The sequence below is a fragment of the Plasmodium gonderi genome (assembly GCF_002157705.1).
Source record: "Plasmodium gonderi DNA, contig: Chr11, whole genome shotgun sequence".
Lineage (NCBI taxonomy): Eukaryota > Apicomplexa > Aconoidasida > Haemosporida > Plasmodiidae > Plasmodium > Plasmodium gonderi.
Genome location: NW_021628936.1, coordinates 1,592,577 through 1,616,818, shown reverse-complemented (window position 1 = coordinate 1,616,818; position 24,242 = coordinate 1,592,577). Strand labels below are relative to the sequence as shown.

Here is a 24,242-nt window from a genome sequence, read left to right as displayed (position 1 = left end):
CTACACACTTCTGTACTTTTGCGCTTGAGGCACACCGATTCAGATGATTGTGTAGGATTGAATGGTACACTCTTCTATATATTCACATCTATCCTAAGAGAGACCTCTCCTGGTAAAGCCAAACTGGAGAAAAACACACAAAGCAATCTAAATGAGGTAATGTATTGAACTCCTCACTTCAAGGTGCATCAGAAAGAGTGCTTCTTTTTTTTTTTTTTTTTTTTTTTTTTATCCCCCCTTTTCAAATCCACAGCTTTTAACGCACGAGCGCAAGTGCATCTCTAGATAAAAGATTAAAGTTTACAAAGTATAAACCTGTTACAAAGTCTAAATCATTTACAAAGTATAAACCTGTTACAAAGTCTAAATCATTGGCAAAGTCTAAAGCTGTTACAAAGTATAAACACTAGGACTCATATAAAAATTGTGCAGCAAAAAATGGTCCTTCTTCTGTTTTTTTTTTTTTTTTTTTTTTTTTTTTTTCTGTCTCTATATATTCTGAGCTTATCACATTTTAGGATAAGCATTAAAGCGGAATAATCCGTACATGTAATCCCATGTGCATAATTCACTTAACAGGTCACTCATGTTATATTCGCATTGTACCGTTTTAATACACCATACTGGTTGTACATATTTTTAGGGGATCCCCATTCGACGTTGGACTGGGGGGAAAGCGAGGTAAAAGGGAAATAATACACCATCAACTTTCATTTTGTTTTCCTTCTATTGCACAGAACGGTATAACCACACAATGCATAGACATGTAAATAAACACAAATACATGGATGCATATATATGTAAATAAACACATATGCATGGATGCATGCATACATACGTATATGTATTGTACATGTGCGATAAATTCTTTTTTTTTTTTTTTTAATGTATGCATGTGGGGTGCATACTGATATTGAACCACTTCCACATGTGTACAATGTCATATATTGGTAACATTCTCTTTATTTTATTTATTTTTTTTTAATTTCTTCTTTTCATATGCTAAAAAAAGTGGGGAAAAAAAAAACACTCGTTCATTGTTTCTCAGTAAACATACCATTTAAAAAAAGAATTTCTAAAAAGGAGCATGGTAATATAATTAAATCTCTGTGGGTCACGTAAAGTTAGTTCTGGTTTAACACATGAAATGGTAGACACCTTGGGTATGCAAACCAAGAAAGAAAACTAACAAATTCGTCTCAAAAGGATAAAGTGGTAAAAAAAAAAAATTAGTAGAATTATTTCCCATGATTATCCTATATATAGACACACCTAAAACTGCACATCAGTTATAATTTAAATTAAGGGGATTTGTTTTGTATCGAATTGAGTTCCCCTGTAGCAACTTCCTACCCCTTTCCATCAGTTTGGAATTCTTTTCGCATATTCTACACAAGTGAAAATGGGCCATTATTGAGAATACTTATAAAATTAAAAAAAGAAAGAAAAAAAAAAAAAAAAAAAGGCGTGCCGAATTGTGCATACCAAATAAAAACCAATAGGATGTGAACAAATAGTTTCAACAAGTATGGGATAAAATGGATCGAAAAGTACAAAAAACTCGAAAAGCGGGAAAATTATATACTTTTTACACCATCTTTAAGATCCACAGGCCATACAAAATGATTTTCAATATCCTGTTGCTAACAAATGTGAGGAAATAATTCGCACACATTTATTGGTAACTAGCTATTTTAAGAACATTCATCCTTTTAAATCCAAAAAAAAAAAAAAAAAAAAAAAAATACATACACATGGAAACATATATACAAAATAGCTAGCTGTACACCTACCCACCAACTTGTTCTTCATCTGAACCAAACAACATTACAATGTTTTTATCGCCCCTACCTGCGTACACACACACACAAACAATTTTGCAACAAGTTCTTTGCTCTACTTGCACTTTTCGTTAGCTATACACCGTTCAATTATCAATTATTTTGTCAGACCTTTTTTGCATTAATTTGAATCATAATGTTTTATTATCACCCTTTCCAAACATGCAGTTTGTTCATTTTCTCTTTATACTTTTTTTTTTTTTTTTTTTCACTACAAGAAAAAAAGGCTTAGTTATGAATCAGGTCTCCCCCAATTGAGCCATTCGACAGTATGTGAGGAAGGGCAATGTGGAGACAAAAAAAAAAAAAAAAAAAAATACAAAGAATCTAAACATTTTGTGACTTCAAAACAATTCTATGTAAATGAAAAATGATTCATATGAAACTGTTATCTCCTATATAAATGTCTGTTTCTTTTTTTTTTTTTTTTTTTTTTTTTTATATTGCAAATTATTAGTAACACTTTTGAGGCATATTCATAGCAAAGTAAAAGAAAAAAGGAAGTATTTTTCTTTATTCATATGATCCATATGCATGTAATAATGCTAAGTGTAAGTAGAGTTACTATGCCCCTTGGGTGGAACTTGCCTGGTTTTAAATGCATATCTCCCATACTCTTGTATTTAACCAACGGTTTCGTTTGCAAATACATTTTTCTTGTAGCAAAGTTATCACACGTCCAAATGGCGGAAATTCGCAAACCTTATCATTAGAAGTGTGTCATTTTTTAAAAAGGAATTTTTTTTTTTTTTTTTTTGAACTATTCAAGCCATTTGTTAGTTTTGCATTTTAGGTTTTTTTTTTTTTTTTTTTTTTTTTTTTTTTTTTTTTTTTTTTTTTTTTTTTTTTTTTTTTTTTTTTTTTTTTTTTTTTTTTTTTTTTTTTTTGGCCTATGTTGTTCCTTAAGCAACCTCTTGTTAATTCCTGAGTTTCCATTTATCCTCAATTAAATGGCGCGTTTAATATGAACATTTTCGCCTTATTTGTTTCATTTCTTTTAATTTACCTGGGTGTATTGGAATGCTTCGTAATCAACAGAACGGTTTTGCCAAGCAACCAATTTTTGCTATTTTCATTATCCGAAAAAAAAAAAAAAAACGTAACTCAACAGGTCTCCCAGGGAAAGGACAATAAATTGAAGGGAAAAAAAAAAAAAAAAAAAAAAAAATGTGTAATAACCAAAAGAAAAAAAAAAAAAAAAACACACACATACACAGATGTGTTATACTCTACATATTTTCACGAACGTTACATGTATACCATTAATTCTCCTTCAATCCATTTGTTACAAGACTTTATTTGACACATTGGACGCGTTTTCCACATTTACAACATTTACAATGTTTACCACATTTCCCATATGTTGTATGACCACTTTGAGTGACACTTATTTTTATTTTTTTGTTCTACCTTTTTCGCTATGCTACGTAGATTGCTCTGGAAAAACTCCTTCGCGAACATGTGGAAAAAGTTAATAAGAGGGAATTCTCAGACTCCGAGAACTTGGATGTCGATAAGGAAATACTAGAAGGAAAACGAATACCAAGGTTAAGGATTAAAAGCACACAAAATCATATTTATGCTACGGTAGTTGATGATTATAGGAGACACATATTATGCTTTTCTGGTTCAAGAGACCCGAAACTTTCTGGCGTGTTAGGTACATACAGAAAGAAGTCAACGAACAGAGTTGTAAATAATGGAAGGACTATTAAATCTGGGTGGGAAATTGGAAAAGATATTGCTAGGAAGGCTCTAAATAAGGGTATTTTTAGGGTAAGATTTGATAGAGGAAAATTTAAGTATGCGGGGAAGGTGGAGGCACTAGCCGAAGGGGCTCGCGCCGTGGGTTTGTTGTTGTGAGGATTGCTTCATAATGCAAGTTTATTAAATTTTCACGGATTCGCATGTCTCTTAACGAACTAGCAATTTTGGAAAAGGCAAACAAATGCATGCCTGTAAAGGGTATAGACCTGTGGGCTCTTAAACATGACGCCGAGAGGTTTCCTATTACTTAATAAAAGAAATATATATCTTTTTTGGTACTTTTTATGGTGTATACATATATATATATATGTATGTATGTATGTATGTATGTATGTATGTATGTATGTATGTATGTATGTATGTATGTATGTATGTATGTATGTATGTATGTATGTATGTATGTATGTATGTATGTATTTTTTCTAATATTAAGGTGAACGGTTGTAGCGATCCGTGGGCATATATGTACGTGCATACATTTGGATATGTGATAACACTGGGGAAATATTCCATAAAGAATTATAGTAACGCAATTTTTCTGTTACAGCCATTTATTAGGAACCATAACCGGGTGTGAATTCTCCACTCCTCTCCTCCGTGGAGAAGAACATTCCTTGTACATTGTATTTTAGATGACTCCACATAACATATTGAACACATACACAGTTATGTGTAACACCAAAGATAACTGTACACCACCTGCATACACAAAAACTTGTAGAATGGTTGCTAAAAATAATAAATCACTTAAATTAACTCTTTTTTGTAATTACGTATTTAATTAAAACTGTTAACATATTGGAAAAACGGAGAGAAATACAGCATACTGGAAATTTTTTTTCCTTAAGCGGGTTTCTTTTGAAAATTTAAGAAAATGTATACTCCAATAGGATAGGAAGATAATTCTCCCATGTACATGCACACGCATAAAAAAAAAAAAAAAAAAATATGAACGTTCAGTCGATAAAAATTATAAACACGAACAATCTAGCCAAAATGTTTTTCATAGAACAAAATATTATTATTTTATTTTATTTATTTATTTTATTTTTTTTTTTTTTTTGTGCTCAAATTTTTATGAACATACATAAAAAAAAAAAAAAAAAAAAAAAGGGATAAATTGTGCAATACTGTCTTTTCCCTCAAAACAGATTTTCACATGCACTCCTATTTTTTTTTTTTTTTTTTTTTTTTTACTCGCACAGATATGTGTTGACATTTTCCTCTACCTTTTCTCAGTCTTCATCACTGAAGAAGAAATTTTCTATGTCATTAATTTCCTGATCATTTATTTTTCGAAAATTTTCAACAGTAGGCAATTCGTCTATATATGCATTGGCCATGTCATCGCATATTTTGGATGAGGACTCATTTTGTTCGTCATCGGACTCGTCGTCTTCACCAAGAATTCTGGTTCCCTTATTGTTTAGCAAATTTTTAGAAGTTTCTTGTGATTGCGTATATGTCGGTTTGTGTGTACTTTGTGTGCTTTTTAAACCCCTCATTTGGTGTTCCATGAGCTTAGCATTATCATCTCTGTAAAAGTCGTCCAAATTGGAAAATATATGATCATTAATCATGTTTGCATTGAAGCTCATGTGTATATCTTTTGAAGATATACTGGTCACCTTCTTTTTTTTTTTATCCTTATTAGTGATATGGGCACTTTTTGATAAATCATTTTCAGCAAAATCGGGTAAATCAACATAAGTTGGGAGTTTTCTATTAAGTATGCTTGATATAGTGTTTAACTGAAGAACGATTGGATTTTTCAAATCGATTTGGATATCTTCATGTTCATCTTCTCTTTCTGATTCCAGAAAGGGCGAGTTGTACATTTTCTGCATTTCCTCTCTGCTTAAACGCACCGTATCAGACATGTCAGAAATGTTAGGAATATCCGATATGCCAGTATCGAGAAAAATACATTTTAAATAACACAGTGGCAAGGTATAATTGTTAACTGGTTCTTTGAAAAGATTCCTTTTCAACATTGTCCAATTAAGATCTTCTTTTTTTTCTTTTTTCAGCTGTTTTATTCTTAGCATAATGGTTGCGTAAAATTTGCTCGTCTCCTGAATATCAAAATGCTCATCACCTTGTGATCCTTGTCGAAACGATTCATTACACAGAATTTCAAACTTTTCAAAGTCTTCCATGTGTCTTGTCATACTAGTTGAGCATCTCTTGTTGTTTCTTTTCCTCCTTATGCCTTTGATTCCCTCTTTTTCTCTATCACCCCTCCGCTGTTCCAGATATATACTTGTAGCTGTCACAGAATTTTCTTCTCTCCTGTAATCCCTCATTGGAGATAATTTCATTTTCCTAGCTTGGCATGTTTCTTCTTGCGAGGGGAGGTGCACATCGGTTCGGCACCCACGCAAACTCGAGTCTCCTTCGTTTCCCTCTTCCATCACTTCTTTTGCCACTTCTTCTGCCACTTCTTCTTCTGCCACTTCTTCCTCTGCAACTTCTTCCTCTGCAACTTCTTCCTCTGCAACTTCTTCCTCTGCCACTTCTCCCCCGTTAACAAACCAACAGGCGTACTGATAAATCCACACCTTGAAAACAAAGTGAAGAACCTGTAGCTTAAGTGGGTCCTCGAAGCTGTTAAAAGATTTGGCTAACATGCGAACCATGTCGAATAACAATAAATGGTCGATGCAATTCTGATACTTTGCCAAAGTCCACAATACAGAGATTTTAACCTCATACGAATTAATTTTAAAAAAAATTTTGATCAAGAAGAAGGTAATTTGTACAATATGATTTCTTTCACTCTGTCTTAGAAGCTTCCTTAGGGATAAAATGGATTCATATGAATACAGTTTTATGTCCGAATTTAACATAAGCATGATATAATGCATGACTTTGGACAGGCATAATGAATCCGCTAAAGATATTGCAGTAATATGCTTAAATAATTTCTTCACTATAAATTCATTATTTCCTGGTTGAAAAAGTGCATGAAACAATTCGTCCAAAACAATCATTCTGTTATGCTCATTTGTAAGTATATACAACATGTCTATCTTGAGCGATTTTTTCATATTACTATCCAGACAACTAATATAGAAAAAGGAAATATATGCACAAAATTCTTCCCTCAAACAAATTATAATCGATTGTACACTTTTTAGAAAAATTTCATATACTAGGTCATTTTTCTCTGTGGTGCTTTTTATTATACATGCTATAATGGCTTTAATAATGTTATCTTTAAAGGTAAACTTGGTTAAATGATACAATGCTGAAATGGCTTGTATGATTATGCTGTAGCTACAAGAGCTTAGAAGAAGCAGAAGCTTCTCAATGAATATTTCTATATCTACCTCGTAATGCTGAAATTCATCAAATGTATCATCATCCATTTCGTCATATGAATATTTCACCAAATTAGATCTAATGGGGACATGATATGGCTTACTTTTCTTGGTTCCTCTACCATAGCCATTAGCAAGGTCCCCGGTCCGACATTTCTCTGCATCTGTCGAATTTTCATCTTTGTACAAACTGGATTGAAAATCATAATCAGATGTATTCATATCTACTTGATTTTTCTCCTCTGTGTTATTAGCACTATCCGAAGAGTTGAAGAAAGACATTAATCCTTTTAATTTTATTTTATTATTTTTTAAAGGATCTTTGTAAAACAATTTACAATATCTCAATAGCAAATCTATTAAATAAGATTGATGGAAAGGGTGCATTAGAAGAAGATACTTGCACAATTTATAGTAATGTGGATGAAGAAATGATAGCGAGTTGTAAAAATGCTCATTTCCATTGATGTTTCTACTCTGCTTCTTTATTTCATCATAAGATGTATCTTTTATTTTTCTTTCCTTTTTGGATTGAGAATTATCATTGCTGCATTTACGTAATTGTTCTCTCCCTTGAGGAACCTCCACATTGGGTTCACTTAAGCGCAGTAAATCTCTCCCATCAAGAGAATCTTCTCCATCAACCATATTTTCTCCACTTCTTCCATTTTCCCATATCTGAGGCTTCATTTCATTTTGCACAAGTTCCTCGTTCAAAGGAATGGCCTCTAGACACAGAGTGCAAAAAGATGCAACGGCTGCCGAGACAACAGTAATTTGAGTGTCACCAATTAACTCGATCAAAACATTTCTTAAAAGAACAAATTGATCTGGGTCAATGTGGTATATAGATGGAATGACATCAGCAGATGCTTTCCTAACATATGGAGATTTATCTTTACTCATAATTTTAAGTGAATCAATAATTACATTTATCATATCAAGAGATCGAATTGAACACATAGATCTCAAAGCGTAAGCTCTGATTTGATAGTTATTATTATTAAGATCTTTTTTAAATGAATTTATTGTGAGTATAGTCAAATCAGGATTTCCATCAGCATATAAGGATAAATAATTATATATTAATTTTTTAAGTGTTAGATCATCAATAGATATATTGTTTAAAACTTGAAAAAAAAAAATAGAAACATCTTCTTTCAATACATGTGCAATTAAAATGTGTTTCATCGCTTCTATTTTCTTCTGCACATTATTGCTTTGTAAATTATTGAGAATTTCTTCTTTGTCATATTTACTCTTGTCAAAATATACTCCATCGTTCAGTTTTATGTGTGAAATTATTTCCTTCACATTTGTTGCCACTTTTTCAATCAGTGGAATTTTAATGTTCAAGTTTATGGAGTCCATATCCCAGGACGTTGGAAAATCAAGTCGTGTTCTTTTTTCTATGGTCCCCCACCCTCCCCAAACTTTCCTAAGACCTCAAATTAAGGTGTTGTTCACTTGTACCTCTTGAAGGATACAAGATCGTGTTTTTTTTTTTTTTTTAAAAGAAGCTTACTTTGGTAAGACCCTCCTCCTCTCCCTTCTGCCCCTTGCAGTGGAATAATATATATATATATATATATGTATATATGGGTTACTATGAGGAACTGTAAATTTCCTTGCTGTATACGTTTGTTTTCTCCTGTGTTGTCATTATTTGTGTGTATATATGCATTGCACTTTTTTTCAAAAAAATGATCTGAACACCTTAGCTATTGAAGTGACAACGAACAATCCTTACGATAGATGAGTCAAACGGTAGGAATTACGTCAAACACCCAGTATTAAGCAAGTTAAGGCAGTTATTTCTAATATGTAAAAAAAAAAAAAAAAAAAAAAAAAAAAAAAAAAAACATTCATGGCCGTTTTTAAAAACATTTGAAAAGAGCCTCATGCCACAAATCACTTCCTACGCTGGGGATTACAAGCAAAATAAACAGGCTCTTACGTATACATACGTATACATATTTATATACATATATATATATATATATATATATATATATATATATTATTTACATACCTGTGCATAATTTCAGTTTTTTACTCGTATGCGTGATTTCCTGTTTACCTTTTTTTTTTTTTTTTTTTTTTTTTTTTTTTTTTCCCTTGCGACTTTAGCCATCACACTTAGTTAAGCACCTCATCCTCATTTTGTTTGACCTATGTATTGCAACAACCTGACCAACTTTTTTTTTTTTTTCATCTTCCCTTTGTGGATACATCATCGTATAACCACCTTTTTATAACTTTTATGTCTCTACCTTTGGCCCACTTTTTTATCACATTTTTAAAGCATTTTTCCCCTAGGAGCCGTGGCATTTTGTGTTAACATTGGCTTCATGCTAACTTGTAAAGGTGAATTTTTTTTTTTTTTTTTTTTTTTTCAGTACTGCTTATGCTTCACCCCTTGAATTGTGGAAAAGTATGTCTCGTAGACTCTTTCAAAAAAAAAAATATAAGAGCAAAAGAAAAAAGCTAATAGATATAAAATTCTTCATATGGATGCTATTACCATACATGTGTGTGCATACGTAACTGCACTTAGACTGACAGATTCATTTCACCCATTGTAGATTATGAACAACTGGTTTTGTTGTCATGGAAAAAAATAAAGTAAAATAAAAGGCATTAACTTTACACCCATTTCAACAAGACATACTAAACTGGCATTTATATTTGGACTCAATCCAGCGTATGAGTTCACTATTTGGATTAATTTTTTTTTTTTTTTTTTTTTAATTTACACACGAGGGGGAGAAGTTACACTGAAAAGAACTCTTCTAACGCGGGAAAAAAAAATAGGAAAAAAAAATAGGAAAAAAAAGGAAAAAAATGAAGTAATAGGAAAAAAAAAAAAAAAAAAAAAATTCTCCTTTGTAACACAAAATAGATGGGATGCTTTTTTTTTTTTTTTTTTTTTTTTTTTATTCTATTCATTTTTTTTCTTTTTTGTTACGCTCTTGAGTAATGTGGAACAAGCATCATGTGAATGCTATTGTAAAAAGCGAATAATAGGAAAAAAAAAATAAAATAAAATAAAGGTGTGGAATTTGCAAAATGATGGAAAACGGAGAATAGGAAGTGAAAGGAGGGTGTATTGTGAAAGATATAATGAAATAAAATAAAGGGAAAAAAAAATAAAGAGATAAGAAAATATGTAAAAAAGGGTAATGAAAATAAAAGGAAAAAGTCTTCAATAACGAGCAAACTGCTTTTTTGTAAGCAACTATAAATCCCTTGACATTCAAAAATGTCCTTTCTCATTTTATGATTTTTTCCTTTTTTATGGTTTTTCCTTTTTTATGGTTTTTCCTTTTTATGGTTTTATCTTTTTTATGGATTTTCCCTTTTTATGTTTTTTTTTTTTTTTTTTTTTTTTTCACCTTCCAACTTTGTTCTGTTTCTTTGGAACCACACCTAAATATAGTAACGTGATGGTGAAATGAATTCTGCAAAATTTTCCTATTTTCAACAGATTATTGGAATTATTTTAAATGATGCCAAATCGTGTTTTCTTGTACCAAATCAGAAAATTAGTAAAATTGGCAAATTGGTAAAATCGATAGATTAACAGGTTAACAAATTAATGCAGAAGAACATTAAAAAAAAAAAAAAAAAAAATCCTTGATAGAAATTACACTACCAACTTTTATTTATAAAATAACGTACCATAGAGATTGGAGTATAGCATGGCGTGAGAAAAAAAGAAAAAGAAAAAAAGGGATTGAAGATGGGTGGTAAAAAGTGAAGAAAAAAAAAAAAAAAAAAAAAAGGATAAAGTGTAAATGGTAAAAAAAAAAAAAAAAAAAAAAAGAGATAAAATGTAAATGGTAAGAAGAAAAAAAAAAAAAAAAAAAGAGATAAAATGTAAATGGTAAGAAGAAAAAAAAAAAAAAAAAACGTTCTTGAAATGCAACCTATAAACGGTATGGTGAAAATGAACAAATCGTCACTTTTTGGTCTGCCACTTTTTTGCATTTCCTTATGCCACATTCCGTTTCATTTTATCATGTTTTATTTTATTTTATTTTTATTTTTCAATATTTTGAACAAGTCGCATACGTGTGATTGTTTTCTCCTTGCGTTGTTTTTGCATTGAATATTTTCACACATATCTATATCTATATATATATATATATATATATATATATATGTAATTAAATGTAGTTGAACAGAACAAGGCGTCAACCCCACAGTTGTGAATATAGATGAGTATACAACATTTGTGTCAGTTCTGTAAGGAGTTTACTGATTGGCATTTGGTTTTGTTAACATTTACTTTTCCACTTATACACGCATGCATGTTTATGTATGTTCCCTTGTGTCTGCCCATGTGCAAATATATCCCACCCATACACACACACACATGTACACCTACACATACAACTGCACACGTACTTGCAAATATGCAAGCCCAACTTCGTGATGTATCTACATAAAAAACTCATGAAATCAGTCAACCAACTTAGTCTATAAATGACTTGTTTGTACATTGTGGAAATCTTTCTACAGGATTTTTTTGGGCCCTTTTTGTTTTTTTTAATTTCTTTTTTAATTTTCATTGTACTTTTTTTTTTTTTTAAAATTGATAAAATGCTTTTTGTCAACCCTGAGAAAAAAACACAGACGGAGAACTTTGTGCCCGTTCATCCCGACCACGAACGATCCACAAAAGGTAACAAAAAAAAAATGAAAAACATAATAATGATAACGACGATGATTACAATAGTAGTAATGATTATAATAGTTGAATGATTACAATAACAACAATGAGAATAAAAAAAAAAAAAAAAAAAAAAAAAAAACATCCGTACAGCCTTCACAGCGCATGAACACTCCTGTCCATTGTATTTGTTTTGTTTTTTCTTTTTTCCATATATTGTACTCACTATTGTATACATATACAAAAGAATTAGCCACAGCATTTTAAAAAAAAAAAGGGAAATGAAACTAAGCCTCTCTTAGTTTTGGTACCGCACGTCTATGCTCTACACGCACGGACAACTGCGTACAAAATGTATACATGCAAATGAATATATACTTGCACATGCATACATAGATATACATATGCATATATACCTGCACACATGCTCGCACACATGCACACGAATGAAGTGGACCATTCTCTGCACATTTCCCCATTTGGTACATATTTTTTTGGTGAAATGGAGTGTCAATTAAGAATATGTATTCTGCTAATAGGGATGCATACACATTGCATGAGAAAAACAGAGTGTCTACACGAAACAGAACATGTGTACGTAACACATAACCTCTGTTCGAGGGGTCAAAACAATACAAAAAAAAATGACACGCAAAATGATGCACCAAATGATGCACAAAATGGTACACTAAAATGTTATATTAAAATGGTACACTAAAATGTTATATTAAAATGTTATATTAGAATGTTATATTAAAAAAACTAACTGCAACGCAAATGTTTTAACGAGCTAGCCAAGATGGGGGAAAAAAAAAAAAAAAAAAAAAAAAAAAATATTCTCCGTTCAGGTAATCAAAATGGGGTAATTTTTTTTTTTTTTTTTTTTTTTTTTTTCCCCCTTTATTTCCTCACCCAGTCAAAAGAAACAGAACATAGAAAAAAAAAAAAAAAAAAATACATCACAAAAGTTAACATCTAAACTGTTGCAAAAATGGTGCAATATTACTTATTGAATTATGACAATTTAATGTTGTCACATATAGCTAACTTTCTGTATAATAGAACAATACAGGATATATATATTTGAAGTAACACATTATTTGCCACATTGTACCAACATAAAAAAAATTCTACACTCATCCTTTTGCCTCAATTATCAAAGTGCACTTATTCGCTATATATCTCAAAATGCTGCTGCATTAACATGAACGATTTTCTTAAATGTGCATGCGTGAACGTGTGTGTGGTAATTCAAGATTCCACATTATTGCCTTCTTCTCTATACGCATGTTCGCCTCCGTGATTACTTACCCTGTTTTTTTCCCATTCGTCCCTTCCACACAGATGGATACAATGGACCTACAATTAAATTGTTGGAAAATAATCCGAACAAAGGGAAGATGAGCATTTCTAGTGTCGAGACAATTTGTTCCTATGCCAACAGTTCACCACAACTTGGAAGGGAGGAAAGAGCGTGCACGGCTAATAGTAGTGAGAGGAGTGAAGAGAGCCAAGAGTTCCAGATCAAAGGAACGAATGAAACAAATCGAGCAAGCATAATACATAACCCAGAAAACAGTCTTCACACCGAAAGTATCACTCACACAGAAAGCGTAACTAACAGAAATGGCATTGAGAATAACAAGGGTCAATCCAACCGAGGGTGCCCGAGCTCTCCAACGGAAATTCTACAAAAAGCATCATCTAGTTGTGCTTTAGGAAGAATTAATTCAAATTATATAATTCATTCAAACAATAATACAAGTGGCATTAGAGGAGAATGGAGCGGCAAAGTTATTGTGTCCAATGTGGTAAACAACTCTAGTAAGAAAGAGTCGAAATTGATGAGCATCTGTGGAAATCATAGTACAAGTGATGGATATTCTGTGAATGAATTTGATAAACGAAAAAAAGTAGAACAACAGGCTGAGCAGGTGGATACTGCCCAAGTGCGAAGTTCTGAAACAGGGAGGAGGGAGAGTTGTGAATATGGTGTAGAGGATTATGAGGAAATGCACAGAGAATCAATCAAGGGAGAATTGCAAATAGCATGCATAGATAATAATAACAAACACAATAATTTTTTTAAAGAAATCCCCATATCGGAACATGGAAGTAACTCGTGCTGTGATTATAATCTTGATAATAACAAAAAGGTGATAATTAACACGATAAAAAACGTATGCCAAACCAATGGAGATACATTCACGTATTTAAATGAAATGCTCAATCAGACATACAAAGAAAATGTCGAGTTAGATGGATCAGAATATATATTTCTGTACGACATCTGCTTGAAGGATGTAACTCCATCGGACGAAGTGAGTAAAGTGAATGAAGGAAACCGATACTATGAAAATAACTCCATTGGAGCAGCTAGACAAAAGGACGAAAAAGACCTTCTGATTTTAAACGGTACATACAATAAATACTTGAACATTTTTCATAATGTATCAAGCCAAATAAGCAAAGTTAAGAGACTACTTTACCCCAGAGAGATCCATGTGCTAAGGGATTATACAGCAAAGGATCCACCAGAAATGATGGCAGAAGTTGCAAATAAGTTTGATAACACTCAAATGGAATGTGACATGCAGACAGAAATGAATCACTGGAATGAAAAGCTAAACAGATGTACGACAGTGTCTAACCAAGATGAAACAAATTTGGAATCTGTGCATGCACTTTTCACAGAAGAAAATCAAGTTTCAAGTTCCCGGAAGATGAAACTTCTTGAAAAGTTGAATTATATATTTTTTGCAGCTATGAGGGAAAACTTTCCAGATTATGCTACTTGTGTGAAGGTAGATGGGAGAACAACATTCACTGGTTCTGCTACCCATAATGATATAGGTGACACTTCTCTCTCTGTCCTGGATGCACCTGCCAATGCTGGAGAGAACATCATAACTAAAGCCATCGCTACAACTGCAATCACCGCTACTGCCACGAGTACAAAGAATTCCACAACTAGAACTAGTGACTATAGCAAGAGTTCAAAGAGAAATACAGAGAATGATCAGCTGAGACATGTGGACATGGGGAAAATTAGTTATCATATGAAGAATGGCATAAACAGAAGAGTACACGAAACAGACATTTACGACATACAAATTATAAAAAAAGGATATACATTTATTTTTATTAAAAGGGAACAATGGAAAAAGTATTACTGTATTTTTTTTAACATAAAAAGTAATACTGTATATAAAAATAATCTTATATATAAACACTATTGCAAGGTATATGATAAAGAATTGGTTCATAATTTAATAAAAGCGCCTGACTCTTACAGCAATTATTTTTTGGCCTTCTTTCAAGATGATTATTTTGAGATGAGTAAAATTTCAAACCTTCAGATAGCTATACTATTAAGAAAAAATAGTTATGAATTTATTTTTGAAATTTCAAAAAATGAAAAATCTAACATTGTTATGCACAATTTTCAAGACATACACCTGGATCATGTTAATATCCAAAGGGTAAGAAGTTCTCTCAATGTTTTCGACATTAACTCGGCCCCATACTACTTTATACCATTTCAGTATTCGTTAGATGATTTCATAGGTTCAAGAAAAGAAATAATTAATAGCAATTCCTTCCAAGACACTACAAGTTTGAATCGTGGCATTAATCTCCAATACAATCTTTTAAAAGAGTGGAATGATTGCCTTTGTTCCGTCATGGAAAAAATGAAATATAGATGTAAGTATTTATCTGCAAAACGTGGGCAAAACGAAAAGACGCACTATGTTAATAAAAAATTTCATCAATGGATCGAAGCGTTTAAGCAGGAGAGAAACATTCAAGACAGAACCAGAGTTTGCTAACATAAAAGGGGTACGGATCGTGTATTTCTCCTTTTATAACATATCCCCATTTCTTGTTCCCACTTTTTTTTTTTTTTTTTTTTTTTTTTTTTCTCTCTCTTTCTCGATCTCTCTTTTTGTGTCCGTTTGGTTAGATGGTTACTAAGTATACATCTGGTTAGTTTTGCATCATGCTATAATTTGTATGGCTTTCCCCATTTACCCATAAATAGTGAATTTTTTTTTTTATTTTATTTTTGTAAAATAATTCACACCCCATATAATAATCCACCTCAATATGAATAACATCACATAAACGAATGTACTTCCACTTGGAATTGTCAAAGTGGTACACACGTATTCGTTTCATTTTTTTTTAATTTTGTAGTGAAGTTCAAGTAATGGCACTACGTATAATATGATACCATATGGATGTTCAGTTTTATCACTTTTGTATGTTTTACCAATAGGTATTTTTTCCAAAAATAACCCACTAATAAACGTTTAATTAAAATAAGCGATTAATTAAAATAAGCGATTTTTTTTTTTTTTTTTTTTTTTTTTTTGGATTACGCAAGGGGGGGAAGGTGCACAATCTTTTGTTGGTTTTCAGACACTCATTATCGATGTCTTCATTCTTAATTTATTAATTTGATTCAAACAAGAAGAAAATCATAAACTTCAAATTTAACTGAACAGTTATCTAACAATATTAATGTTTTTACAAATAGAGGAGAGAGAGATAAACATACGCTCTGACAAACGGAGTGGCAGTGAAGAAACTAGACCCGTAGAAGTAAGATCTTCATATAGATTTTGAAAAAAAAGAGAAAAAAAAATCAATTAAGTGAAGAAGTCAATATATATATATATATATATGTGTGTGTATACATATGTATACATATTATGTCTCATCGTTGGGGGGATAAGGTAAAACAAAAATAAAAGTAATTGTTGGCATTTATAAAATGGAGATTTTCTCATTTTTTTAAAAAAACAAAAAATAAGAAAAAACACAGTCATAGGTTATCTTTTCGCCGGTGCTAAAAGCTGGGAATTTTCTTAAATTGGTCAAACAACACACCACTAGTTAGGAGGGAAGTTCCACCTAAATATATATCGACATGCAATTGTTCAGACAATTCATAAATTTGTCTTATTTCTGGAAAGGTGATCCCTCCAATAATAAAAAGGATGATTTTCTTTTTATTTCCAATTTGCATTGGGTTATTCTCTTCCGTTTTGAATTCCCAAACGGTTCCTCTTGTAACATTTTGCTTTTTCACAGAGGATATATTTTTCTCTGGGGAATCATCCATCTTTCGATTATTATCTACGAATGGGAATAGTGCCTTATTCAATGTGTCGTGATGCATTTCGATGATAATGTCTTTTATATTTGGTTCATGTCGACTTAGTTCATACTTTGAATTTTTTGCTACATTTTTGTAGTACTTAATTTTTTTTTTATTTTTATCTAACACATGAAATATTTTAGTAGTTGATGAAGAATGTTCATCCATAGGATGATGGTTATAATGATGTGTTTTTTCACAATGTAATTTTAACTTCAAAAATTCAACAATAAACTTTTGCATGAATAAGCCAAGTTCAGCTGTTTCCATCATTTTTATTTTGTCGTCTTCATTCAGATTCTCATAATTAATAAAGTATAGAAGAATTAATCTTGCTTTCTCTTCCTGTTCGTAGTTGTTGCTAGAAATAATAGAATTTATGCTTGCGAAATTTTTGGAATGACTAAGTTCTTTTCCATAATTATCAACATTACAACAAATATCTTGCTCAACCATACCAATATCTACTATATTTCTTTTTTGTAAAACTTGAAAACAATTGTCACACATGTATACATGTAACCAATATTGTTCAATCATAGTTTCATATTGTGGAAGAGATCTCAATGCATGTAATGCTTCATTTGGATTTAAAACATTCTTCTTCTTAATTTTTACTAGTGCATTTTTTTCTGTGAAAGAACTAATTTCATTTTTTATCATTTCGTTCACCTCTTGTATGTGTGCATGTCTATACTTAAACCATAAACTGTCATCCTCAGAAAGGATTGCTTTTTTTTCTTCTTTCCTTTGATCATTATTTGTAATTTCGAAACTAACACAATGAGCACCTTCTCCTATATTCACATTTCTCTGTTTTTTATGCCCATATCTTGTCTCGTTTTCTTCATTTTCCATATGTCCCTCCTCCTCTGACACCTCATGATATGTCTTAATCTGCAAAATATCATAACAGAGACTTTGATACGAATAATCATGGATAAATAAAATGGAACAGTCTATAGATCGATCTAAAATTAAAATAACATCATCATCGTTGTTATTATAACCTTGACATGCAGTAGAATTATTCATAGAATTGTAAAATATTTCTGCAAATTTTCTGCATAAAGGTGAGTTCTGAAAACGTATGTGAGGATTGCTCTTCAAGCATGAACATACAGAAAGTAATTGTAATGATAGGTCATGTAAAATAGTCGATTTTTTTAAAGGATAATAATCATATAAATTTAAATTGTTATCAAAATAAAAAATACGACTTTCATATGCAAAAAAGTGTATATTAATACATGCACAGCTTTTTATCTTTTTAAGAATAAAATCGCTAGTTGCAATTATGTCAAGAATTTCCCTATTCCTGTCCCCTACATTTGAAGTAAATAATATGTGTACATTTTTATATTTTGCATTTTTTTCTTCCCTAAAATCTGATAACATCATTTCAACCACTTCCACATTGGAACTAATAAAATACAAGCAATCAAAATCTTGCAGTCTACTTCTTTTCGCATCAATTAATTCTATCAGAGAAACACCCATTTCTAATAATTCCTCATCTTTGCAAATCATTGATAGAATTCTATAGGCCTTTTTATCAACAACCATAACTACATACTTGCTTACTTCAGTAATCTTTTCGATTACGCTCAACACACGTTCTTTGCAATTCTCTTTCAGCGACATTTTATATTATTCTATTTTTTATAATTTTTTTTTTTTTTTTTTCTTTTCCATCCTCCCACCCCCCGAAATAGGCTTTTCTCAAATAAAGAAGGATAAACCTCACAAGCATGCAAAAATGAAAGGAAAAAAAAAAAAAAAAAAAAAAAAAAAAAAAAAAAAAAAAAACACAAAAAAAACCCAAAAAAAAAAAAAAAAAAAAAAAAAAAAAAAAAAAAAAAAAAAACAGTCCTAAACCAACCCCACATGCATTGAGAAAATTAGTCACAAAATAGCCATGTTAAAAAAAAAAAAGAAAAAAAAAAGGACCTTTCTTTTCAGAATGAAACACACAAGGTACTCGTATATTTTTACCTTTTTACTTTATTACTCTTTTTCAACTTTCCTTTTAAATTGTAACAATAGGTTCTCGAAACGGGAATTATGTGGATGTATGATGGAACAATTTCGATAGGACTTTTGTCATGGAGTCACGTCATCCGAAACTTTTGTTAAGTATTTTTTTTTTTTTTTTTTTTTTTTTTTGTAAACAGTATTATGTCAATAATTAACGTGCAGAACTTTTATGAACGGTTCATATTTAACTAACTCGAAAGTTAATATTTTTTTTTTTTTTTTTTTTTTTGAAGTGCATTTTTACTTGCATGCACCAACAGATCGCTGGCCTGACACAACTGCATACAGCGGATTAAGTTATTTCCCTTTTTTTCATGGTTCCATTTTAACTTATTGCCTTACAAATTGATATGTTTGAGGTAATTTGAAAAACAATATATATAAAAAAAAAAAAAAAACTCAGCAAAAAAATAACGGGACATGCAAATGAGTATACCATACACATATATAAAATTTTGATCAATGTTTGAGCTTCTTCTAATCATTCAATTTTCAAAAATGCAGAAACGTTCATGGATAAGTGTTGTGTTATACACATTACATGGCTCCCCTCCTATGTAATACGCATATGAAACTTACACACAAGGGTTTTATATTTAAGCATGTACAGAGAATATACAAACAAGTCTGATAATAATTTATATGCCATGAACTACCACCAGATGGTAATTAAAAAGTAATATTTTTATACTGTCAACAATAGTGTTCTCGCTATGCTTTGTTTCTCATTAATATTAGACGTGAAATGAGTTACATTTAAATGTAAATGTTCACACAATGATAAGGGAAAATTTTGTATCTATTCAGATTTGCTGTAAAGGTCGAATCATTTTTATTTGTAGAAGATAAATTATAATTGTGCAACAATTTCCTCCTTTGCGAACATGTGAATATTCTCAAAAACATAATTTAAAATGTGCATTTCTTTGAGGTTATTTCGGAATGAACCCCATTTGTTCTTATGTAGAACCTCCATTTTGACACATTTTTTACGTAGAGCACAGGAGTAGCGAAAAATATTTACATGATGGTGCAACTCCGCCTTTTCACTCAACCAAACACACACACATGCACCAGCAATATAAATCTTTGTATATAGCTTAAGACCGTAAGCGCATAAGTCATTTTTGTTGAACAATATCCGCGTACAGTTATTTTTTTAACGAAAACTGAAGTACAAACAATTAATGTGTTAACGAGGTGAAGAAGAGGGAAGCGAAAGCATCATTTAGCTATTTTTTATTTTTATCATTTTTATTGCTTTTGTCATTTTTACTGTTTTTATTGTTTTTACTGTTTTTATCATTTTTACTGTTTTTATCATTTTTATTGCTTTTATCATTTTTATTGCTTTTATCATTTTTATTGCTTTTATCATTTTTATTGCTTTTATCATTTTTATCATTTTTATTTTTAGAATTCTTTTCCTCATCACTTGCTGACCTGTTCAGGTGAGAGATTGGCTAGACGATCGAAAAGTTCACAGAAAGTTATGACCATGTCAGAATATTTTATTTTCCCCGCTAAACGCCGAATGTGTTAGCAAAGCATGACAAAGATAATTGCAAAAAACAAAACAGAGCAAAACAGAACAAAACAGAACAAAACAGTACAAAACAGTACAAAACAGTACAAAATAATAATAAAAAACAAGTGTAATAGTAACGTTGCAAAATAGTGACATAACACATTAATGCAATAACAATGAAGTGTAATATTGCAGCAAAACAGTAATGCTACTTAAAAGTGTTCATCAATCGAACATTAGAACAATCAAATAATTAACAAATTTTTAGTATCCACGAAAAAATGCTAACACACACCTTTTTCCAACAAACTCGAAGTTTGCTGCCTAAGCATGTCACAACTCTCCAATTTTGTATGTCACAATAGTTGCAAAGGTGCAAAAAAAAAAAAAAAAAAAAAAAAAAACGTGTGCACATAGTTGCTGTTCTCACACAAACAACTCGACATATTTTCCCTAATGGTTTTATTTTGTTTGTTTCCTCTTTTTTTTTTTTTTTTTGCTTCATAATTGTTATTCGAAAGTGAAAAGGGAATAATATGCACATGTCAGTAAATACATATAGGAAAACAAAATACCGTTTTTTAAAAAAATAAAACATAAAAAAAAAAGACCACTCTAGTGCATATTTTGCACTATTCTGCTGCTTTCCTTTTTCGGATAATTTTTATAAAGTGCATTATTATTTTATCCAAAAATGTTCAAAAGTAGTGTCATTACCTTTTTTTTTTTTTTTTTTTTTTTTATTCTTTCAAGAATAACTTTAACTCCGTTACATTTAAAAAAAAAAAACATATGCCTGGAATGAGGACTTATTTCGGGGTTACTCACGAGTAAAAGAAAAAATAGAGGTTATACTCAGGGTTGTTCACAAAAAGTTGCTGCATACGTACACAGGTATATATTATTAAATGTCCAAGTCTAAAATGCTTACGAGTTATGTATCCTAAAATTATGTATTATTAACTTTTGCACACGATTGCCTGTGAGGCGACAAAGATAGCTAAGAGGAAGCATACGCGTGCAAACACGGAAAAGAATAAAAGAAGAAATATACATATATGTATATCATCCGTTTGAGTTCGTTTTTTTTTTTTTTTTGCCCCTATGCTTTTCTGTCTAACCAATTAATCTTCACTCCATTTGGTACCACTTTAGTTAGTATGAACACGAATTTGAAACAACCCGTTTAGGAATATTCAAATGCTCTAGAATTGCATATTTCGGTATATTCAGAATTGTTTACGTAAATGTAAAACAGACATAAGTATATGTAATATGTGCACATATGTAACACACATGTATGTGTAATTTTTTTTTTTTTTTTTTTTTTGGTGAAATTACGTTTTGTAACGATTTTTAAAAAATTACACATTTCAAAGGAGAGTATACTAAAACCCAAAAAATGTATGACTTAATTTTTTTTTTTTTTTTTTTTTGATCATATGAATGTTAGATCTGGACATGATATATATTTTTACAAAATTTGGATACACTTTTCGTGAGATAAAAAATAAACTACCTTAAACACAAATGAAGTATTATCATATGAATATCTGATCATGTGAACATGAACAAATGATTATGTGAACAAAGTTGTTAGCCCTTTTCTCTTTCTCTTAAACCCATTTCCCTTTTATTTATATGTATTTTTGCCCATAACGCAAATCGAAATTCATATTTTTTGTATCACCTAAATGTGTAATTGTTTCTCGAATGAATATATTTTCCTTTGTTTCCGTTTATTTGCCTTTATTTCCATTTATTTTATTTTTTTTTTTTTTCCATCTTTTTTACAAATCCATTCGTTTTTATCATCATCTGGACATAAAAAAACAGTTCATGTGAAGCATCGTGTTACACAAGCTGTGTCTCTTGAGCATTGTAGTTCTGGAAACAGAAGAGCACTGATTTTGCTCTTCATTTGAATATGGTTATTTTCCCTATTATGCAATTTTTTTTTACTTTATTTTATTTTTGTTTTTTTCCTATTTGTGCATTTCCCTTGTGTACATAAACACGCACCTATTTAAATGAGACGGAAGGAGAATTGTCATTAGGTTGCATTGATATGCATATGCACTCATAAATTTAGTGAGTATATGAGTAAGTGTACATGAATTTGTGTAAATATATATATATGTGTAGTTTTAGATCAAGGTGTCCATTTGCACACATACGAATTTGCTATATTTTCTCCTCTGATCTGTTCTAATTTTATGACTTAAAAAAAAAAAAAAGATCAACAGTTTGGGACTAAAAGTAATTGCCTACTTACGCTTTTTACTCTTTCCTATCATTACTTTTTTTCTTTTTCTTTTTTTTTTAAGTCATTATAAAAAAAAAAAAAAAAGAAAAAGTATAAAAATACCATACCTCGTAATTTTTGTTTGCAATAAATAAATTGGTTGGCGTTTTTCACCTTGCGTAAATAAAATTTATTTGAATTTTATTTCCTTCTCTCCTGCCCTTTTGACCATACACATTGTATGATAGCATGAATATCATTTGTTAGTCTACGCGTATCATTATTTGCACAGTTATGTATGCATGAAAGTGTTATTTGCACACACACACTTGTATGTATGTATGTATGCATGTATGTGTATATATGTGTATGCAAATGTACCTAAACAAACATATGTACATATTATATATGTTCTCCCATTTTGTGCATATTCTGCACCTGTAAATGATTTTAAGAAAGTGTGCAAACAATCCTTCGTCCTTAAATTTATGTTTTATGTAAAAGAGATTGAAGGAAATGAATGAGTGTTTACTCAATTACGCTTCTATGTGATTCTTTTACTTTTTCATTATTATTATGTTTTTTTTTTTTTTTTTTCTCTCTCTCTCTTAAACAGTTTTACATAATAAACGCTACGTGTGACATGTTGTTCATGTATGGTTTTTTTTATTTAGTGCATTTTTGCATCTTTCCTCTTTGCTCCTTTATTTTTTTTTTTTTTTCCTTTATTTTGTATTTCACCCTGTATGCACAAATGTTCAGATCATTTTAAAACTCATTTACGTTTCCCCTTTGATCCAATTTTGAATTTGGGAACTAAAGCATCTCAGTTGTGTATACACACCTGTGCACATAGTATATCGTGCATATATAAATGTGTGAATTAGACCATGCGTGTTCGTCTCATTGCACCCTTTGCGCAAGGCTAATTGTGTACTTGTTTTGACTCTGTATTGATACGTGCATTTGTGCACTACTTGTTTGTTTATATTTGTACATTTGCATTTTTGTGTTTGTATTTTTAATCCATTGTTCTTTCTAATGTTTTCTCTTTTAACATTTTGTCCTTTTTATTCTTTCTAATATTTACACTTTTCACATTTTGTTTTTTACATTCTTTCTAATATTTATACTTTTCACATTTTGTTCTTTGCATTCTTTATAATATTTATTCTTTTAATACTTTGTCCTTTTTATTCTTTCTAATATTTACACATTTCACATTTTGTTCTTTTTGTTCTTTCTAATATTTACACATTTCGCATTTTGCTCTTTTTATCCTCTTTAAACCTCATTATTATTATTGTTTTATTTATTATTATTTTTTTATTTTTTTTTTTTTTTTTAAAAGTCATATAAGTATTTCTAAATGAAAAGAAAGAAAATACATCGAATCATAATTGTGAAAAATTAATTGTGAATATCCAAGAGCATTTGGATCATTTTCTTTATGTCTGTCGAACAGAATTAGGAAGAGTTCAGGATCCTGCTCCCATTATCATTTAGTGTACCAATTTTGTGAAAAAAAAAAAAGAAAGAGAAGAAAAAAAAAAAAAAAAAAAAAAATTCTCCACAGTTGCACCTGCAGTTCGAAAAAGAATAAACTTGTTTTACCTGTCCCATCATGTTTCGTTGCATGTATGATAAATTTGAGAATTTTTA

The 24,242-nt window shown here is 30.5% G+C and overlaps 4 protein-coding genes across 4 annotated transcripts; 2 read left to right on the top strand and 2 right to left on the bottom strand.

Annotated features, from left to right (window-relative positions):
- Window positions 1-2,805: 2,805 nt before the first annotated feature.
- On the top strand, window positions 2,806-3,704 carry PGO_113430 (50S ribosomal protein L18; the record flags this gene model as incomplete). Its single annotated transcript, XM_028688677.1, has 2 exons — window positions 2,806-3,012; window positions 3,273-3,704. 2 exons carry the CDS (start codon window positions 2,806-2,808, stop codon window positions 3,702-3,704), a joined length of 639 nt encoding a protein of 212 aa, XP_028544478.1.
- Window positions 3,705-4,843: 1,139 nt separating this feature from the next.
- PGO_113420 (AP-3 complex subunit beta) lies at window positions 4,844-8,302 on the bottom strand (the record flags this gene model as incomplete). The annotated part of the gene is made up of 1 exon (XM_028688676.1): window positions 4,844-8,302. The coding sequence occupies one exon, from the start codon at window positions 8,300-8,302 to the stop codon at window positions 4,844-4,846; it is 3,459 nt and encodes a 1,152-aa protein (XP_028544477.1).
- Window positions 8,303-11,536: 3,234 nt separating this feature from the next.
- On the top strand, window positions 11,537-15,436 carry PGO_113410 (hypothetical protein, conserved; the record flags this gene model as incomplete). The annotated part of the gene is made up of 2 exons (XM_028688675.1): window positions 11,537-11,618; window positions 12,951-15,436. The coding sequence occupies 2 exons, from the start codon at window positions 11,537-11,539 to the stop codon at window positions 15,434-15,436; spliced, it is 2,568 nt and encodes an 855-aa protein (XP_028544476.1).
- A 1,022-nt stretch (window positions 15,437-16,458) lies between these two features.
- On the bottom strand, window positions 16,459-18,414 carry PGO_113400 (syntaxin binding protein; the record flags this gene model as incomplete). Its single annotated transcript, XM_028688674.1, has 1 exon — window positions 16,459-18,414. One exon carries the CDS (start codon window positions 18,412-18,414, stop codon window positions 16,459-16,461), a length of 1,956 nt encoding a protein of 651 aa, XP_028544475.1.
- Between the last annotated feature and the right edge of the window lie 5,828 nt (window positions 18,415-24,242).